Source organism: Rhodnius prolixus, unplaced genomic scaffold, assembly GCF_049639745.1.
Source record: "Rhodnius prolixus isolate KJV_2025 unplaced genomic scaffold, Rpr scaffold_2, whole genome shotgun sequence".
In the NCBI taxonomy this organism is placed as follows: Eukaryota; Metazoa; Arthropoda; class Insecta; order Hemiptera; family Reduviidae; genus Rhodnius; species Rhodnius prolixus.
This window is the reverse complement of record NW_027411592.1, coordinates 19,172,641-19,195,561: the sequence shown is the minus strand read 5'-3', so window position 1 is coordinate 19,195,561 and position 22,921 is coordinate 19,172,641. Positions and strand designations below refer to the sequence as shown.

At 32.3% G+C, this 22,921-nt stretch overlaps 1 protein-coding gene across 1 annotated transcript in view; it reads right to left on the bottom strand.

Annotated features, from left to right (window-relative positions):
* The window catches only part of LOC141449216 (probable 3',5'-cyclic phosphodiesterase pde-5), a 157,436-nt gene extending 141,406 nt beyond the window's left edge, over positions 1–16,030 (bottom strand). Inside the window, exon 1 of the mRNA XM_074118421.1 lies at positions 15,675–16,030. Coding sequence (XP_073974522.1) covers positions 15,675–15,735 — 61 coding nt within the window. The 5' untranslated portion in view covers positions 15,736–16,030. The remainder of the gene's footprint in view (positions 1–15,674) is intronic.
* Between the last annotated feature and the right edge of the window lie 6,891 nt (positions 16,031–22,921).

The following is a 22,921-nucleotide window of genomic DNA, read 5'->3' as shown; positions in this document are numbered from 1 at the left end:
CAAATAGTCCTCTCTACAGTGCAACCGTCACTCGAAGTTATTCTTGAACAGACAATTTCTTTGTCCTCAGACCTAGTATGAAATTATAGATTATAAGATTTGAATTTAGTTTATTGGGAATATTTCAAAAGACTATTAAGCAGATTAAGAAATACCTTTAAACTGTCTAAAGTTTAGACTTACAAAGTTTTGTTGCAATAGATGTCTTAAACTGGTACACTGTGAAAAATAGCGAAAGCATAATGTAAAACACACAGAGTTTTCTCTCTCAATTTGAACTTAAACTTCAACAGAAAGTTTTCTGATTTTTATTGGAAGTTTTAAAAATTTAATTACTCTTCAAACAAATCCTTTATTCCATTATTTTTTACTCTTAAAATTAATTAAGTAAAATATTATTTTCATCGGGTACTTAGTGCTTAAAAATAGTGATTTTTAATCGATAATGGAGTCGAAATCAGACTTTCTCGCTCGTCTTTTCAACAAAATGTGTATCCAGCTTAAAAACCGGATTTCCGAAGTTTGTATTTTTTTTAACACCGCCTGGTTTATGAAGCACAAGTATGGGGTTATGGGTAGAAGAGTTAAAAATCGATTTAGATCAATTCAGTGTAAGATGGAAAGAAGTATGTCACAATTTAAGGGCAACCAGCAAATCAAAAATTCCAAACTTAAGAGGAAAATTGAAACAATTGATGAGATAATAGCGGTTTTGAAGCCTAAATGGAACTGGGCGAGTTATGTAGCCAGGCTAAGAGAAGACAGTGTTGGGCCTGAAGAACACTTGAATGGCTCCGACTGAATGAGGTAAGGAAAAGCAGAAGATAGTTTCCAAAGTAGAACGACGAGATAAATAAATTTTGTGGAGTTCTTTGATATAGTGCTTTCAGAATAGGCAAAACTGGATTGAGGAAAGAGAGGTCTTTGTCCATAGATGGGCCTGGTTCCAAATAAATTAAATATTCAAATAGAATTTCAGATATGTAGATCGCTGTTTTATGCATTATTATTCCTGAATAAGATTATTATTATTTATATTTTTTATGTAAACATAGTAGTATGTTTTAAATAAAGACTATCTTATTATTATTATTTTAATGGCGCCTCAACATCTGGGTTCACTGAGCTTTTTCAGAGCGCTGCCGGTTTCGGGACAGTGTTCTCTCCTTACAGAACACTGTTCATCACTGGAGTAAAATATTACAATTATATAATAGTAAGAAGTTCTCAAGAAGAGAAAATCTAAGGTCCAGCAGCAGGGCGCGTACCCGTGATCTTCACATTGGAATCCAGAAGACGCTAACCATTCAGCTGATCCTTTCCCTCTGGCTATATTATTATTATCATATTAAAGAAATTAGATGAGGTACCAAGATCTGTGGCTTCTAATTACTATATTATAGAAAAACTCTGCAGTGATGTGTGTTCAGCGAAGCGTGGTTCAATTCACTCCGTAAGGTGCTAAGATGTTTTAAAATCCATCTGATGGTCGATTGCATAAATGAATACTCTAGATAGATGCAAATATAACGCAAATTGTTGCGACATAGTTAAATGTAATCTCAATATATCTCACGTTAGATTGTCAGAAAGATTGATGAGCAGCATTTCTATGTGCACAAATAATGTGGCAGGTATCTATGCAAACAAACTTTCTCAATTTACACACAAAGCGGAAAAAAAGTTTTGGCTAAGACGTGTAGAAGCAATAAATATAAACAAGGTCAGACCTTGGACTACGGACAGCTGGCCGCAGTTTATTTATAAATAACTTGCGCCTATTTCTTTACCCCACTTCATCGTCTGCCTCGACGCCTGTGTATATTTAATTATTTGGTGCCAAAATTGGTGTTGACTTTCAAATAACAATTTGGGTTTGCCCATTTTTTGTTCTGTTTTTTTATCTGACGTCAGTACATAAATAAAATGAATAACAACAATAAATTAATCTTCACCATAATTTTACATTACAAAACTTCCCCCATTTATGATTATTATTATTCGTCATCCCTATAAAATTTTAATTAACTTAAATAGACATGTAGCGTCAAAAGCATATTTATTTAATTCTAGCTTTTTCAAAAACCATTTTCAATATCCTGTCAAAGGTATGCCGATCTTTCTCAAATCATGTGAAAATCCAAGAAAAACAACTTCATAAACAAAAACGGACAAACGACCCGGCAACACGAGTACAACAGCAAATCAAGACAGCTGTAAAAACAGCCATCCTTATCGTACCTAAACATGGAGTACTCAAATACGTACCCATGAATCCCCCAGCATCTAACCTGAGAATAGTTCCCAACAGTTTACATATAAAAAATACACAACACATTATCCATTTATTGAAAGACACAGAAATAACATTCTCATTAAGCCTCATATCTCTTGACATTACAAACCTTTACACGTCTACCCTGACAGAGACTATCTAAATATTATAAAACAGAAACTAAAGGACAGAAAAAGATTATAGTTCATTGACCAGCTAAAAGCTCTAACCCAAACCGAAACTACCTTCAAACAAAATTACTTTAGGTTTAACAGTAACTTCTACCTTGCTAGTGACAAATTAGCAATGGAGCACTCTCTGTCAGCAATATTCTCTGAAATTATGTACGTGAGTTCCACAATTGAAGGAAAAATTCGATGTAGCAATTTAAGCGCGTTATGTAGACGAATCACTACTTCTACTGAAACATATCTTGGTTTTATATGTAAATTATTGAAATGCGGGAGGAACCGAATCAAAACAACGATTTTAGAAGTTTGACGAGTAAGCCGTACTTTATTGAAAAAAATTTAACGAATTGGAGCGAATTGAAGAGAAATGTTAGAGTTTATTGTTAAGAATTGAACTAGGGTTTTCAGGATGGCAACCTGAAGAGGAGAAAAAAAATAAATTGGATGGAAACATGAAAGGAGCCATTAAATAGATGACCACGTTGTCCCGATTTAAAAATTAAAACAACCCGAAATCTAGACAGATAAAGATCCTTTTGTCAATTATGCTAAAACAGATAGATGAGGAAAGAAATTAAGTAATTAAAACAAAATCGCAGACCTCTGTTACTTTAACTAGAGTTTTGACAGAATCAGCCTAAATCTTTACATTTTCAATTGATTATTCAGCAAGTACAGGAACTTTAAAGTTGACATCCTTAAAAGTAATTTCAACTTCTTATTATAATAATAAGACTCGAATAAGTTAAGCGAAAATTCTTGGAATTCATTTCAAGACAATTATAAAAAAGATAAATCGTATTAAATGGAAGAAACTGGGCACTAAACTTCCTGAAGGTTCTCCTCGAGCTGCGTAAATGTAATATTGTTTGATTTTTCGTGAATTGTAGCTTCTGATCCAAACGATTCAACAAATGTATCATAGGTCTTACACATGGTAACCTCTATTCCCTTCTCACTAAGAATCTCAAAATGCACAATTTGCCGGAGGGCGGAGAAGAAACCAAGTTTGAAAATCTAGCAGGAAATATGTAGGTGTTAACACCAGTCTCTAAGCGGTAAGAAATTAAACCACTTGTGAGAAACAAAGACGGATTGGTTATTAAATATATTTAAGTTAATTTCAGGGGGGAAGTACAATCAATAAAAAATGTTTTTATATTAAAAATAAAACAGAAAATTATCAGATAATAACATTATTAGCATCGATAACTTTCAAATTGTAAACAAGCCTCTAACCAACCTCCATAATAGATAAAGCCAATCACCTTTAGACCTAAATTAACTTGATTACCTAACTCACATTATGAGATTTGGGCCGTTTTAACAAATTATTTCTCTGTAATAGCTGCCAAATGTTAGATTATGGTTCATATTTTTCTTAAGTTTGATAACGTTTTTCTTAATTATTTTGTTTAGATAAAAAAAAAAAAAAAACAATCTTTTTCAACTCTGCATGGCAGTCACTACCACCATTTCTCCATTTTAGTGAATCCTTCTAAACCTTTTTTCTAAAGCTCACGAAAGAATCGTACGGCAAACGTACAGATTTTCGATTTGTTATCCCCAGAAATACCCATTTTTAAAAATTGGTTTGAACAGTGGGTTTATGTGTGTGTGTAAAGTTTATGCAAAGTTCAAAAATGGAAAGTCATTCAGTTCCAAACGCCTCCAAACCAGAAAAAAAACTTCTTTTATTATTTAAGGCGCATCATCATTTGAGGTTATTGGCGCCCGGAGCTTTTTTTTCTTGACTGCTAGCGTCTGGACAGTGTTCTCGCCTTACATAACATTGTCCATTACCAGTGAGCTGTGAGAAGCTCCAGCCACTGGATTCGAACCCGGGATCTCCGAGTTGAATCTAGTATACGCTATCCACTGAGCTATTATCCCTTCTCTCAGTAAAACCATATTCTACTTAAGTTGAGTTTATTTTAGCCATTGTTAATTTGGAAAAGGTTATTTTCTCCATCGTAAACTAGCAACACATGCAACAAGTTCCTTAAAGTAGAACGTGAAAAAAATGTGAAATACAACTTCCCTGTTGTTCCAACGTTCCTAAAAATAACTTCAAAAAAAGTAATCCGACGCCAGGTTTTTAATGATATTCATGTACCTCCTCGCTAATTAAGAAGGCTGTTCGCTATGGATCAACAATCCTTTTTTCTTTAGCTGCTTTAAATGCACTTGATAGGTTCAATTAACCTGGAGAATCAACAACTCGTAGTCTGGGTCTATCGCTTCCATTATCAGATATGTACTAAAATAAAAATCGGCCAATTTCTTTAAAAGACAATTAATGCCAGGCTAGTCTAGACAAGTTCAACTAATACCAGTCACGACGGTAAACATGCTCTTGTTTCACAGCAAAATTCAACTATTGTCTTATCCGAAATTATAAAGACGAATAAAACTCGATTCGCCGTAAATAATTAACAAATTATTAATTAAATAATTGACTCGATTATCCCTTTAGCCAATTCCACCCAGAGTGTTTACTGGCGTGAGTAGAAAAGACTGCCCTTTACCATTCTCAGGGAGATCTAGAAGCTCCTAGGAAGAGAAATCCTAAGAGTAACATGCCCAGGACTTCGAACAGGTTGTAGTCCTGGGCGATAGTAATTTAGCTGTTTATCTATTATGGCTATTATTCTTATATCTAATACTTATTTATGTTTTTTAGAGTTACTCTGAGTTGTTTCACTTCTCACATCGTACCTTTTTGAATTATACATTATAAATCATAATTAATTACTAATTTTAAATCATAATAAATTAAATTATCAGAATAAAATGCAGTTTTCACCGTATGTTAGCTATTTAATCCTAGGGTAATTGTAGCAAAAAATTTGATGTTACAAAAGTACGTCTTGAAAATCATTGATATTAATGAACTAAAGAAATAAAAAGATATGAACTAAGTTAAAGCAAATAAAAGGCTAAACTTCGCCAGTAGTTAGGTTAGTAAGTTTTAGTTAATAGTTAATGGTGGAAAGTTTTCTCCAGTGAAATGTTGCTGTTCTAGTTAAGGAAAGGATAGTGCCCGAAGGAAGTTTACATTCGTATATCCTTTTACCAAAACTGTCTTCGCAATTTTGCTACTTACAAAGTCAGATTGTATTGTCACATATTTTACATGTAACATGACACATCTGCAATGAGAAAAGTACCTCTAACAGAATATTCCTTCTATTCAAGAAGCTAACACAAAAGTCTGATTCCTGGACTCAGTTGTGCTTACAGTCAGCACTTCTTGCATTTCCATTTTGTTTGTTTATTCATTTAAAAACCAACTTAATATCAAATCTAACATGTGAGACGTTTGAGCATTTTTTTTACTTACGGCCTTTGTATTTCAATGTTTTGAAATTCACTATTGTCAGATACACTATTTTTTCTTCCACATAACCTAGCTTCATTATACGCACATATCTTGATTGTGTATTGGTATAGATATTTTGGTTGTCAGGAACTTTTTTAAAGTTTTGATAAGTTTAAATTTCAAAAGATTTTTTAATATCATGTTAATTGTTGGTAGACTATCTTAAAACAATTTTTTTCGTTTTAACTTACATTGTTATTTACGAGTAAGACACTTAATCTTTTTTACCCATTTTTTTTCAGAAATCTTTCATTATGTCAATAAAACTATTTCGGAGATTGGTTTTTTGAGTTCTAATTCTTTTCAGTGCCGAGGCAGTAACTTTGTTCCAAAAATTTCGAACTTTGTTACTTTGATTTCTAAGTTAGTCAACGAATCGGCTGTTCTAAAGTAGTCAAGAATGATACTTTAAGAGTCAACCTGGAAGCTAACTCATCTGAAACGGTTGCTATTAGGTTTAAAGCGGATTAGAATGGTAAAATAATTCTAAACATGGGCGCCTCATAATTAGAAATGTCGGCCTAAATTGTCACGTTTAGAGGATTCTTTCTTTCCACATTTAAGCGACAAAATCGACCTATTTTTTGACCAAATACTTACAACTGGAAATATTCTGGACAAGGCAGAACCAATTACCTAAACACTTTTCAAATTTAAAAACTTGGTATTATGATCAAAGGCTGGGTCATTAAGAAGACTAGATATTGTTGAAAACTGATGATAAATACCATCATGTAAAAGAGATATTTTCAAGAAACCGACGAAATGTATTGGTCAATATAAGAGTTCCGATCCACCCATACGTTTTCACAATTCATTATCCCAAATTTGAATACGAAATTGATCTCACCCAACATACTCCTCAGACCTCTTTAACAATGGAATTATCACCTTTTCCAGCATTTGGATAACTTCCTGTTTTGTTGCTAGTACAGCTATCACCTGACCGCTAGACAAAAACTTTTAACTGTTTGAATCCTGGGAACCCGATTTGTAAAGTGATGGGTTAAATCTACTTGTTTTCTGTTGGAAAAGAAAAAATGCTGATGCTAATGGTGCTTATTTTGTGTAAACTAAACGAATATTAGTTGGGTATATTATTTCAGAGATGCCCTCTTATACCCCCAAAACTTTCTTTACTCCCTATTCCTCATATTTTGCATTCACCATACTCCGCAGCTATATATCAGAAATTTCTTCTGTGAGAAGAGGATGGCAGTATCAATAAAAAAAAAAACATTTAACTAATGGAAAGAGTAATTTCACAAAGGCTACTTCAACTTTGGGACACTTGAAAAGTCTAAAATAATATTAACTTAGATACATTTTCTCTCTTAGATTATTATTTCTATTAATATTTGTAAAAATCATCGTTCTCAAATCGAAATAATGTTTCTTCCTAGATGATTCGATAGTTTTCAAGTTTTCATCTCAGATTTATCCCACTTCAACTTACATAAATCACTGGCTGCATAATGCTGACTCTAAATTCCAAAAATGTTTCTCTCCAGTCCAAATTTCTCATCTTTTCGCACAACAGGAACATTGTTCTGAACTGATAAAGCTGAACTAATGTTAATTTAGAAAGTTTGCTTTTTTACTTTTTTCTATTATGTATATGAGATTTCTTAAGTAATGAATACTTTCAAAATAAAAGTTTGAACTACATACTAAGGGGGGAGGCAATTTTATTAATCCATTAATCGGAGAGTATTGCTTTCGTAAATAACTAAATATTTATTGTCGTACAATTCTTAACTCCTAATACCTAAAGACGTTCTTTTATTACTACATCTACAACGTCCTCTAGACCAGGGGTGGCCAACATTTCTGTATATAAGATCTATACTTTTTATCTTAAAAGTGTGTCGCAATCGACTTGTTGTCATAGGCGTAGTCTAAGGGATGTGAAATGCATACTATATTTATACACTATGTTTCCAGTATAAGGTGCATTCCAGCGAGGTATGGGTAGATAAGTAAATATATTATTTTTTAAATCACTTATTAAGTTTTCGAGATATATAGGCTCATGAAGAAAATAAATTTCCAGACCCAACTTTTGATAGCAGCATTCCGTACATGCGGTACCTAAAAAATTCAATTTTCCGACACTTTTTCAAGATAGAATTTTACTAACTTAAAATGCAATTTATAAGTTGTTGTACTATTTGTTCGTAAATATGAAAAAGTTGTTATAAAAATGCATAGTGTGGCTGATAATTTGATTTCAATATTTCACTTTCGCGTTTTTTTGGGGGTGGGGCAGGAAAATTTATCATGAAAGAATTCCCAGAACGTATTAAACTATTGCTAGAAAAATTTTTCTTCTACAATCGCTTCAAAGTCCATGGTACACGGAATTCCAATCCAGACATTGCGAGCGATCGACCAAAACTGGCCTCGCGATCGACTTGTTGGCCACCCCTGCTCTAGACAACCTATCTTTGAAGAGTATCATAAAATTGGATGTTTCATAACTGTTAGATTTTTTTTTTTAAAAAAACTAGGTACTCGTATTAATTGCATTAATTAACTAAATTTCAGCAGTTTATTAGAGATCTTGATTATGAGGAGTATAATAATGTTGCAACCAGTAAAGATCACGCTACAGATAAAGATCTAACTATTCATCTTACTCTGAAGCTGGTACCTTAGCTTTTTTAATAAACTCTTCAGTAGAAGTTTATATACTCTAGAAAAAGTTAAAACGGGTGCAGAGATAAATTTTTTAGTTAATATAGTAATTGATTAGTTTTCTTTCTCTTCCTTTTACTAATTAAAGAGTGCTTTTTTGGTTCTCTTTTTATTCAATTTTATGATGGCCCTCTAAATACTATAATCAAGAATATTAAATCGTTAAGCGTTAAACATGCGTCTCTCAATCCTAATTATGATTCCGTTACTAGAGAACCATTACGACAAAAGTAATATCAGCCGACGACATGGTCTCATTTGAATGCCAACATCTCTCTCTCTCTACAAAGTGTGCTCTCCGTTTTAAATAGTTCTAAATGATTGAATCATTTAATTTGATATTTTCTCGATTTTTCTGGCCTGATTTCCTATCTATATAATTTTCTTCCTTAAGTTTCTGTCTCTCTCATTTTCTTTCTCAGTCTATCATTTGTTTTTCTTCTATTATTATATTTTTTCTACTGGCCCCCACTCTTTTTTGTCTCTTCTTTATTCTGTGGATCGTTCAATTTCCGAGATTTTCCAGTCAATATTGCAAAAATTAACATCATAATTAATTCCTAATTAATTAAAGCTCTTATCCTGCAGTTACTAAAAGTATGAAGTATTGAGCGAAGGATTCCCTGAACTTCCTGATACCTTTCTTACATCCCTGCCAAAAAAAGAGATAAAGAATTCCTACACAAAACCATTTCCATACGCAATGAGATCAAGTACTACAATCGGCAAGGTGACAGCGATCAGGTAACACTGATATTAAAACTGTCCGGTAGGACAGTTGTATAAGGGTTGACCATCAAAAACTGCACGAAAAAGCGTAACGTTGAAAAACACCCAACTTTGACAATTTTTTTCTGTTTTTCTATAAAAGATAAAATTCCCAAATTTTCTTTAAATTATAGGGCAAACCCTCCTTTATAACTGTAATTTTTTTGCAACCACCCAGACCTAATAGGTTTCGAGAAAAAAGTTGCCGAAAATTAGCAAAAACGGCATTTTCAAAAAATGTTCTTGTTCTTGTTCTTCTTCTTCTTCTTGTTGTTCTTGTTGTTACCTTTTTTGTAAACAACGTAGCGCCTAAACGCGTGAACCGATTTTCATGAATGAGGTGTCATTCGATTCAATATTTTATGTAGATGTGCCTTTTGGGGGTCCCGACGCTGTACATCGAATGGGAGAGGAGTTAGCCCCCTTTATGTAAGGCCCCCTCCAAAATTATTATTACTAATTACTCTGTAAATCTTGGCCCGATTTTGATAAAATTTGGTAGGATGATAGGGCTAGGGCTCCCCTACGTAACATTAAAGCGGCGATCAGCTCTTACACTTGTTAAGGGGAAGTATAGCAATCGTTTCAAATTATCGACACGTGAACCGATTTTTATGAATGAAGTGTCATTCGAATCGAAATTTTATACAGATTTGCACTTTAAAAGTCTCGGCACCGTGCCTCACAAGGAGGGGAGTTTGCCCAACCAAATAAGGCCCTTTCTAAAACTATTATTACCAATATTTCTATAACGCTTAGTCCGATTTTGATAAAATTCAGCTCGAATAAGTGGTTAAAGCTCCTCTACGTTGCTGATTTTCTTGCTCCTACTAAGAGGAAGTACTGCAATCGTTTAAATTATCAATGAGTGAACCGATTTAAATCAATGAATTGTTCGATTAAAAGATCTTTGCCTCTTTGCCTTTTAGGAAGAAGTACTGCAATCCTAGTTTATTTTTCTTACTCCTCTTAAAAGGAAGTACTGAAATCGCAGTTTAATTTTGCTATTTACGTACAAATACCTTCCTATGTTATTCAAAACACTTTCTCAAAAAAATTGTTATTGAGGATGGTTTGGGGGAACGCAACTACAATCATTCTTTAAAAAGATCTCTCCAGTGGTAGTTAACACCTTATCAGGTTATAATGATAGAATAGCTTATTCCAAATTTTAAAAAAATCTGTAAAGCAGATATGTAACTTTGTAAAATAGACAAAAAGGACAGTCTATCCAAAAGGTACAAAAATCTCCTTAACAAAAACTTACAGTTTAAAATGTTAAGTATAAGGGTTGATTAAACGCCAAAAGGTACACAAATCAGCGAGTACCCAACATTTCATTAATACTTCATTAATATTTAAGTAATTCTACTGCATTAATTTTCATTAATAAGTTATTTTTTAGAATTTATTAGATATCACAGACCCTTATGCTGGCCACTTCATTTATATTATTTTTTTGTTATAATTATGATAAATCACATATACGTACATGCATGTTAAAGTAAAGATAAAGTTAGAGTAGGCTACTGTCTTGAATTCGTCTTACCGAAATATTCGTGAGCACAATTAACACACAGTTAATAACTAGTAGATTATTAAACAATAATTATTCATTTCTCTATTGTAATTTAATTTAGTCCCCCTAATTTTACTTATAGTAAAATACTGGAATAATTAGCTGTCCTAAATATAGCATATCTTATTTACTTTATATTACATATATACAACATTGTGGGAAGAACACCTAGATGGAGAATGTAATTGAAGAAAACTATATTATTTGCGATAAAGCCAGATAATTATTACCTATTATTATAAACGTTTGACTACTTCATACAATAACAATTACTTTAATCGAAGAATGAACTTAAACCGACGATTTTTATTTACAAATAAAATTAAATAAATAAAATAAACAAAATCATTGATGTAAGTTGGTGTAAGCATTTTTTTAAACAAGGTTTTGAATTTTTTAGCCTCATATTTTTATTTTATTTTTTATAACGTTTTTCTTTTTAACCTGTAATTAATAGTTTGATTATTATAAATAACTAGATATTATAGTCAATCTGCAGTGCTACTTGAACATATATTTTGTAGACGAAAATGGCCAGCATAAGGGTCTGTGATATCTAATAAATTCTAAAAAATAACTTATTAATGAAAATTAATGCAGTAGAATTACTTAAATATTAATGAAGTATTAATGAAATGTTGGGTACTCGCTGATTTGTGTACCTTTTGGCGTTTAATCAACCCTTATACTTAACATTTTAAACTGTAAGTTTTTGTTAATAGGATAGAGTTATGGGAAAATGAGTTGCAAACTATGCATTTACTGGGGCCAAGTTAGTATTCAATGTATCCGAACGGATAGAGAAATATCTGGTTCGTCACAAATAGAACCTCAGACCAATAAACTGCAACAAGGACTCGATAAAGCATTTAATTGATAAAATAGATATTATTCAGTTGAGTAAAACAGAGATTTTTTTGTATAATCTAGAAAATATTCATTCAAATATTATGAATAGTAAAATAAACCAGTTTTAAGTACAAATGACATATCTTTTGCAGGCTATGCAGATGAGAAACATGAATTCTAAGTACAGCCCTCGATGACCAATAAAAGTGAAATTACTTCATTCAAATTTGAAGTGAAACTTCCTTCTTAATTACAAACGTTTTGCTTCCCGTTTTTCCAAATTATTTGCTTCAACTTCGCTTTCAACGTAAGAATGTTTGGTTCAATCCTTCTTCTTCCTAAATTTATTTCTTATATTTTTTGATAATGAATAACTCAAAAAACTATGCTAGAACAATCCTAAAATGAAAAATGATTGTGAATAGTCTTTATTGGTTTTTTTAGTGGTAATGTTTCTTTGAAGTCTTTTTAAACATTTTTGGTAAAAATGAATTTGTGTTAATTATAATTCAAATTACAAATTCAGTTTTAACAAAAATGATTAAAAATTCTTCAGAGAAACAAATACAACTAAAAGCCAATAAAGACTATTTACAATCTTTTTCATATTAGAATTGATTTAGCATAGCGTTCTGAAACTTATTTTAAGCAAGTAGCAACTGTGACGATTATGAACACATTGGCATCATTATAAAAAATTGTTTAGGACATTTTACAAGTAGTTTTTATAAAAAATTGACCAAATATTTTTAGTATAACAATAAAATACAAGTGTCGTTCAGGGGAAAAAAAGTGTTTAATATTGATTTTACTTTCAACGGCACGCCTCAATCATTTATTGCAAAGAAAACAATTTCATTACTCATTTTTAAAATAAAATGTATTTTTTGTTTACATATTTCTAATAATTTATCAATAATTGTGATATATTTTAATTTAATCCTTTAATTTCATTTTAACTAAATTATAATGTTTTTTGTTTTTTTTTTAAATGAATACAGTTTTTCCAATTTAACAGAAGTACATAACTTTAAAAGGTATAAATTGTACAGGTTTCAAGCTCCTATTTTATTAAATTTATTTGTTTTTGTTGTATTTAAGGCGCGTCAACATCTGCGGTAATTCGCGCCCCAAGATTTTTCAGTCCACTTCCGGCCTCCGGGCAGTGCTCTCTCGTTACACTGTCTATCACCGGACAGTGAGCTGTAAAGAAGCACCCAGGAAGAAAAGATGTAAGGGCCAACCTCTAGATTCGAACCTGCGATCTCCGTATTGGAAACCACTATTCGCTGGATCCCTTCCTTATTAAATTGATTATAAATAACAATTGGTGACTGCGCAGGAGGGGGATTAAACTAATCACTTCTCTAGGGGAATTAGAAGTTCCTGCGGAAATACCAGCCTAATATCTTGAAATCACTTATTTCGATAGACTCTTATCATAAACTTGTCAATTCCTCTCCTGTTACCAAAGATATGTAGCTTTGGGTTTTCTATATGAAGAAGCTTTTACTGAAAAACTCTTTTTTTATTTGCAGGCAACAGAAAGTAGGTGGTGCAGTTGATAATAGTCGGATGCGGCCGCTAGACCGCTGGAAAAGAATTAGGGCACACAGAAAGTCCGCGCGGGGGTCTGCGATATGGGGACGCCCCATAGAACGCGAGTCTTTGGTTAAAGAGGTCCAGTTTGGTAGCTTTCATCTTGAGAAGTTGTAGTGCGTTTTTTTGTTATTTGTTTTAATTTTTATATATTGAGTATGAGCTCGGACGAAGAACAACTCCTTCTGCTATTAGCTTTACGAAGCAAAAAGAAGAAAAGACGAAGTTGGGTGCATGAAATCAATAAGAAGAGAGAACAATTAGGGGATACCACCGCTTATGTATCGAACTGGAGTCACATGAAGATTGGTTCTTCTAGTATTTTCGTATGTCGCGAGAATGAACTAAAAAATGAGTAATAAAGTTTCTTAACATTGGAATCTTTATTTCGTACTGCTAGCTGGCAAAGCGGTCAGGTTGACATCTGAAATTTTATACTACCAGTTCGCTTGTCATCGCGACAAAGACTAGCCTGCAGCGGTAGACCGCTTTCTGTTTGACAGAGATGATGCAGCATAGTGTAATACAATTAGACCTCCTGACCGCCTCGGTCGGAGATTGTTACCCGCCGCGACAAACCACTTTCTGTGTACCCAAAGCCTTACTTCTTTACAATTTTCTCAAACTTTCTTTTCTGGGTGAGTGTAAGCAGTATGGACCTGTTCTAATCCTTGGATTTTGTTTATCCGAATTAACAAAATTAATCCATTTTGCATCGCAAAATTCGTTTGATAAAATGAAAATCACTAGGTTTTGAAAGAGAGTTTACAGACCTAAAGTCGTCAAGTACAACTTGCTGGGAGGAAAGTTTAAGTGGAATGTTTCAACAGTTTTTAGGGACCATGCTGATTGCTCACTGGGGGCGGTTTATGATTCATGGTTAATTCCTGAAAGCTTTCTCGTATGTTCTGCATTTCTCGATCTAACAATCGCTTTGGCCTTCGTTCAATCGTTCAAATGTTTTGAACTGTGTCGGAAGTCTTTACCAAAAACCTTGTTACCTATTACTTTATTTGTTACTTTAAAGCAACGTTTGTGATAGCGTTATTGCTTTTTAAAAATAGTGACTCCAATTTCTAGATGCAAAATGGATATTTTTTTTTCCTAAGTCACACAGATATTTTAAAAAGCTGGTAAAGCAAAAAATAATCCGAAAAGCATCATCTACTAAGAATTATTTGGTACATCTTTTTGGTAAATAGTAAAATACGGTTGTGGTTAAAAGAAAAAAAAAAGAAAGAAACCGGAAACTTTTGCTACAAAGTCCACGTTGGTAAACTTTCAGTGTTTGAATAGAAGTCCTGGTTCCCTGAAAAATCTTTTCATCCTTCCGCAGTCCCAATTCTTATAGCACAATCAATAAAAATCTTTTCAATTGGAAATCCTCTTTTTTACACCAAACTTATGCAAAGTAATAATAAAATTGTGTTCATTTCATAGTTAGATGACCAAAAGCCACAGCTTTATCAACTCGAATTTTTCTTTTTAAATTGGAAACTTGGGCTTGAAATTCATGCAAAATAATGAATTAAAATTAAAAATTTTTTTTGCAATAGTTAGTTTCTTCTTTAACCAAATGAAATACATAGCAAATATTAGTTCTGAAGATGGTAAAAATAATTTATGACAAAGGCATAAACAGATCTTGACATTTATCATTAAGAAAACACTTTCTGATAAACATGTATTCACAATTTTTTTTTTTTTTTTTTAACTTGTTGAGAAACTAGCAACAGATCCATTAGAAATTTATTTACCGAATTTCCTTTTTAAGTTAAGATCAGAGATTTTTTTTTTTTTTCAGAGCACAGTGTTTTCTCTCGTTACTGATAACACTTTCTATCGCCGGACTTGAGCTGTTAGAAGTTCGTAGGGAAGAAAAAAAAACCTAAGGACCTTGTAGCTGGATTCGAACCTCGGATCTACAGCGTGAGAAACTAGCTAATCACAAAGCTAATCCTCTCTTTACTTAGGTTTCTCTTCAAATTATTTATAATTAAAGTTTTGGAAAATATATATTGGGGAAAATTCGTATCGAAAGTGTTTATAAAAAATAAAAATTTAGTATAAGCCAATACTCATAAAAAATTAATACTCTATTCGAAAAAAGCAAAGGTCCTAAAAAAGTTTAATCAAGAATGAAAATATATATAATTAATTATATTGTGAAGTCTGTTTTACAGGTGAAATTTGCCGGTAACATAAGTGAAATATTTAAAAATTTATTCTTTTATTGAAAAAAGTTAATATTAAAGTTTTTTCCAAGAAAAACATCTGAGTTGTACTGAAATTTTTTTTTAAATAATAGAAGAAAAAAAAAGGAATCAGACTTACGTCTAATTCTACGATCCCGCCAAAATTTGGCCACTCTCCCTGTAATCCGATCAGCCCACATCGGTATACCGGCAGTGACTGAGTCAAGTCTGTGATAACGCCAACTGACGGAAGACTAATATGGTGGGGATAAGATACACACGCGCATCGATTGTTATTCTTTTTTCTTCCGTTTTAATTAGTAGTGTGTCATTAATCTTGCACGAAAGTACTAAATAGATCTGGTAGCAGTAACAAAAAAAATTTACACAAGAGTGATTTTCCTTATCTTCAGCAGATTTCAGAAAAATGTATCACATCTACACCGGCAACCTTTTACGGCCGTATCAGCTGCACTGATCCAACTATCTAGCCATTCGAGGGCTACACTCATCAGGTCACTTCCATCTCAAATTCCAACCTTTCAGGCTGAAATAACAACAGAAATAAAACTCATTTTTTCAGATATTTGGATCTCTTCTTACTCCTGATGATAATTTTTTTTTTTTTTGTAATTGTTCCTGCAATACAGCTGTAAAAATTTACCATAACTAGGCACTATTATAACTCAAATTGCTTTAAACTTTAGTGAATGCCTACTTGAACATTCATTAAACATACTTTGACGTGAAAGGGTGGAGAGGAACTAGACACTTCTTTTTTTTTAAAAAAAAAAAAACCTATTGAAATAGCTTTAATCAAGAAAGCACAATTCTCTGACAGATCACAACTTCTACATCACTGTCCACACCACATTTACTTGCAGAGTTGACCACACTGACTTTAATGACAGCGTCTCCCACCATTAGCCTTCCTTCGACACCTACTCACTTCCTCCATTTCTCTTATCTTTCCTCCTCACCTACGCAGACAATATTTGGCAATTTATTCTCTCCATGATCCAGTACTGGAAACCTTAAAAGCCTCCTCATTAGTACTATGATTGTGGTTGGTTGAGTGGAATTAATTTGTAGGAAGACTTCAGTGACTGAAGGCGAAATTATATATCTATATTTTTTAATTGTTTTATCTTGGTTTTATGAATTGATTTTGAGTTGAGTATTCAATTTTTTTTTTGTTAGCTATTCTTCTGAGGAAGAGAAGAGGTTTTGAAGAACACCTGTTTCAGCCTCTAGGGTAGGAAATAGTGATACACAGTGTCGAACAAAAGTCTACATACACCACAATATTTCGGGAATTTTCAAAATAAAGAATTATTAGAGTAAAAATGTGATTTAAACATTTGTAACTATTGTTACTAAATATATGTATATATTAGAGATGAAAAGACCTCTGGCATCTCCCATTGCATATACATAAATAAAAAGATCGAAGTTCATGCCTGAACCAAAGTCCACATACACAATTGATAAATTCAATATTATAATAATACTTACTAGTTAGGGTAAATCTTAATATTTACAAATTTATTAGTTATAGTTGAAACGTGAATATAGGCGGATCTGAGTTAGTTAAGAATTTATTATTATTTAAAATGGTTCACCAAAGAAAGGAAATTCCTGTGTCAAAACGCAGATTAATAGTTAAATTAAATAATCAAGGATTTTCATATCGTAACATTGCAAACATTATTCAAAGAAGCCACGCGAGATATCCTTTCCGACCGATATAGAAGACAAATTTTCAGGGTGTATGCAGACTTTTGTTCGGCACTGTACTTATTTAGTATTAGACTAGCTGGTAGAATGCAGTAGTAGTTACTAAAACACAATGAAATGAAATGAAAAATAACCACACTCATTAAAAATAAAGGATCTTAGCTTTAGTACTAAAAGCGATGTAACAAAAAAAAACTGATTAAAAAGGTGTTATCAGGCTGCAGCAAATTAATTATTATTTGATCAAAATCAGTATTCTGAGAGATATGATTGGCGAGATAATGACAATGAGGTTTATATATAGCATATCTAAAAATAATATGAGTAAAAGTTTCTAATACATGCATATTACATATTGTACAAATTTCCTCTGTATTGATAACACATTTATTACCATCAAAATACAGTTTAATATTTATCTCATTGGATAGCCTTAGTTGCGATAAAACTCCGTTTTTTAATAGAAAAGTTTGAGTTTAAATAATACTCAAATAAAAAATAATACATATATGTAAATGAAGTGTTATAAGGTGAGTTTAGCGCAGGCTCAATGTCTTTAAAATATAGATGATTATGCCATCTCTCAATTATATCGTCTCGACATCTTTACAGTTAGTTGATAATGTGAATGAAGCTGCTCATACACACGCATCCCATGGTAGCTAGGTTGTTTACAAAATAAAACCATTTATATATGCGATGCTAAGTTACGTGTATAGTTAATTATGGCATCATAGCAACGTTTAGGTAATGTCTCTGAAGGCTTTCCTAATAAATTTGATGCACAAGCTGAGCCCTCTTTCTAATGTCAAGACCTTAATATTTATATATATATATATATATATATATATATATATAAATGGTTCGGCTTTATTGGAAGATGTAGTAGCTGTATGAAAAATTAACTTGTACTTTTACGATAAGATCCAAATAACCTAGAGACCAAACCTCGGGGAATACAGACAGGTAGACCAAAAGAAATAACTTATTTAATGCTTCCTAAATTGTAAAGCTTCTATTGAGAATTTCTTTCACTCTACCCACTGATCTAATTTGATCTAATTCCTTTACTTATAAAGTAATCAGCGACCAAACTAAATTTTTCATTCCAGCTGAAGGACACTCCTGAGTATGTGAAGTTATTTATATAATCCACAACTTCATTTCCCAGGGCCTCAGGTAATACTTTTTTAGAACGAGGAGAGAGCCAAAAACGAATATTTTTTGTTTTATTACATAATTTTCTAAACAATTTTGCTTACAATAATCCAGCAGGACGTTCAACCTCTTTAAGAAATCTGTACGGGAATCTGAAAAGATGACAATATCATCTGCAAACAGTAAGCAAAGAACATCTTCCAGCGTATCAATTCTTGCCCCAAAATATTCATCCTTTCTGAAATGAGTGACAAAGACAGAGAGATACAAAATGAATATGAGTGGGGATAATATTTCTCCTCGAAGATCTTCTTTTGTGATGTCAATTGAAAGATCAATTTATGTTTATAAGGGCGATCCCTCTGTAACTATCACGGTCCAAAAGTCACCTTTTTTATACAGAAGCGTTAGAATAACTGATGACCATGAGGAAGGAACACTTTCAGTAGTTAAGATGGTATTAAATACATTTAACAGATATAGGAGCCATTCAGCCGATACTACTTTGAAAATTTTAAAGGGTGAGCTCTCATCACTGGTGGATCTATTGTTTTTGCATTTTAAAATGCGAAGTTGAAGTTCATGTGATGTGATGTCTAAAATGGGATGGCTCAAATTGAAATAAAAAATTTCGGATTTTATGCAATATTTGAAGAATAGAAATTTAAAAGGGTTTTATCCACTCTTTAACAAGGATTCTGTTTAATGAAAAATTTTTTGGGGATGCTTTTTGTATAGCCTTCCAGAACTGATATGAATTTTTAACATTAGAAATTTCTAGAGTTATTTGTCTCTGATACTCCTGTTTTTCCTAACAGTTAGAAAATATTTTTGATCTTATAGATCAAATAAGTTAATAAGATCTTATTTTAAAAAACTACTCAGTAAAGTGATACTTCCCTTCAGTCGATTTTGACTAAAACATGATTGTAGCGACCTCCTCTGTTGGCCACATACATATGTATAATATAATTGGGACAGGGTGTCCCAAGCTATATGGATAACGACTTTTTCTCGGAAACTAAGGTAGCTAGAAAAAAACTAAAAAATACGTGTTCCCTTAGTTTTTTGTTAGGAATCCAAATTTACTTTGTATTTTTTTTTCGGTGCTTCCAGAAGCGAGATATAGGCACCAACTTCATTTTTTCAAATGGGAAGGTGCGGTTTTTATTTCAGAAATAGATTCCTCTATTTTTTTTAAAGAAAAATTTACCTGAACGGTTTTTTTCTGTGAGCGATATTTTAGAAGTTATGAATGAAAACATGATTCTTATAAGAAATGTCAAAATGATATTATAACGATTTTTTGATGGAATAAGAAGAAAAGTACTATTTTATTATAAATGTCACTCCTCATTAATATTACAGGTCATGCTCGAACTGGCCTCCACCATTAGAGATGCATAGACATGCTCTTTCCTGCCAATTGCCCTTACTGCCAAAGAAATAGATTCGAATTTAACCGAGTTACAGGCATCTATTATTCTTTGCTTTAGTTCATCTACAGATGCAATCCTGGCTTGATTCTGATGCACCTAGATTTAGTAATGATTTTAGATAAGCAGAAATAAGGAAAGAAAGAAAAAAGTTATGAATGATCTCCTTGTTTTTCGAGTATCCCCAAAGGAAATAGTCCATAGGTGTCAAATCCGGTGAGAGAGGTGGCCATTGAATCGCCCCCCGTGTCGATATAACACCATCAGGCATGTAAAGAGATATCTATATGATCTTAATTAAGTAATAAATTCTATAACATCTGAATAGTCTTTTTTAAATCCTGATAGAAATTCTTTATTTCATTAATCTCATTAACCCCAATGACACTATCAACTGATGTAGATTCTGAAAAACGTCCAGAATGCAAGCGAAATGAGAATACAAAACTGTAATTTAGGCTTCAGGGTATTTGGAGAAGAAATATTATTTTGAAAATCATTGCATTTATTCACTTTCGAGTTTTATTTGAGAGAGATCATAGTACATATAACTAAAAAACATAACCTAAAAGCTTAAGTTGATATATATTTCGATGTATACCGTTATTAGTTACTATCGATTCCGAAGCATTCGGTTAATATTTGAATTTATAACCTTAAAAACTCCAGGTGTACGTTACATATAGCGGTAATGTGATCGGCAATAATGTGATATCAGGACTACTAAGTGCCTCTTGCTAGGGAAAAACAAGAAATGTTCATTAGTTTACCATCGTTGATTTCGACATGTTTTAATGCAGTCTATGCTGCAGTGAATTTATTTTACAATGTTAGTTATACTATTGGATTTATCATTGTTCATGCAACTTTAAATGTATGGAATTGTTTTCGTAGTGCGGTAGGTACCGCATTTACAGTGCTTTCAGTATTAGTTGGGGATTTTTATTACTTTATAGTGGACATTTCAAACATACTTCAAGAAATCCTCGAATTAATTAATAAAACATGTGATTTTCTTGTCGTACCTGATACTTCCAGAACCAAAACAAAAGAACTTTTTAGTGACATTATTTCTGGAAAATTTATTACAGATAGGATGGAACACTGCGAACAAACATTCATCATGGTGAAAGAGGGACTTGTAACGATTCTCGTCCTACTATGGGAGAGCGCATCGTTTTTCTTTTATATATTGAAGTGTTTAAATAAGGCACCCTACTTGGTAATACTTTTTATAGCCAGAGAAATAGATTTATTATTATATGCAATTCAAGACTTATTCATATCGATACCTTTACAAGCTACTTTTATGCTAGCGCTAAATATAGGAATTTGCATCGTCTTGTATAAATTTAACGTACATGTCTATTTAAAATTCAGGACGAAAATGTTGGTTAACCGTTTGTACTCCAATGTAGGCCCTGCAGTGACTCTAAGGGCACTATGTCTCATGAGATTGTTTTCATCTTTTCTAAAAGTCCGTGATAAAATAAGAGATTTTACTATCGAATTTTATTCCACAATATGTTCCATATGTCAAGGACTATATAAAGAAGTGATTGTAAAGACACCTACAAAAGCCGCCCTTAAAATGCAACTAGAGCAAGAGAAACTGGAACGTTTATGCGTGGTGTGCATGGATTCGAAAAGGAATACAATGCTTCTCAACTGCAAGCACTTAATTTTATGTTCGAGATGTGCGCAAGTAATTGTTAATCAAACCAGAGAATGCCCCATTTGCAGATCATTTATTTTCGATGTAATCAACGTTTATATTTAACTTACCATAAAAATGTATAAATTGTATCCCTATCTAGAAGTCCATCTAAATTGAAATAAATATTAAATGTGTTTACTGTTTTATAATTTTTAAGATAATATAATATTTTTATTTTTTATTTTTTTTTTAATTTACGTTTATGTTCCACAAAGATGAAGAAAGCTTTGAAGAAATTTTATTCCATTCTTTTGTTATCCAAACGTTACATCAGTATGGTAAAACCCAAAGGACCCAAATACCTGGACACAAAAATACAGAATTTTTAAAAAATATTTGCTTTCTGGAAAAGTCTAAAAGAATGCTCTAAAATAAACAGTTTATAGCATTTATGAATCTTTAGCAGAAATGGACGAAATCATTTGGGTTCCTAGAATAGCTAAGTGGACAGCAAAAGTATTATATTAATTCGGATGCACTTTGAGCTTATGGGGACCAGATTTGAAGGATTCCGAAACTATAAAAGAAAAATTCAGTTACTTTATTTAGTCTGGAAGACAATCTGTGCGTGACTTTAACGGGATTATTAATCAGTGGCGAGCCCAAGAGTATTTAACTCTCCCCCGAAAATTTATTAGATCAGGTTTTCACTTCCATTCCAACAACTATTTATGCGACCACGCTTTTTGGCAGCAGTACTTTTTTGAAGTTCCCACGGGAATAAGTAGCCGGGTAAGGCCGACTACCGCCTCATTACTCTTTTGTCCTCAATGCTCATTACCCAGATTATATACAGAAATATTAACAACGTATAGGATACAACAATCCTTGAATCAAATTCAGACTAAGCTGCTACAGAAAATACAACTATGGAATTGAATTCTTCTTACAACCAGTTATGTCAACTAGTCCGACCAAATGGACTAGTTTTGCACGTTTACAGTGAATACCCTGGATTATCGCCGTACACCCCTCACACTTCTTATTTTTTTCTTGGAACATCCGAAAATTTCAGTCGTAAGTGTAAAATACTATTAATAATGACTGTTAATTTTAAATGTTCATTTACAGCCTTACAGAGACCATGATGCCTAAAATAAGATTGCAATATATTCTTTAAAATAATCTTTAAGAATGTGATTGTTTTTATTGTAAACGGATTAGTTTTTAATCGAAAAAAGGAATGCAATAAATTAATTTTAGTAACTGTTTTATATTAATCTTAAAATAAGTGTATATGTTTTGATAACTCAACAAAATGGTACATCGCAAATAATTCTAGGTAGGAATTTTTTAGAGTATTAGCAAGGTACCAACAATGATTGTGGTCAAAATTAG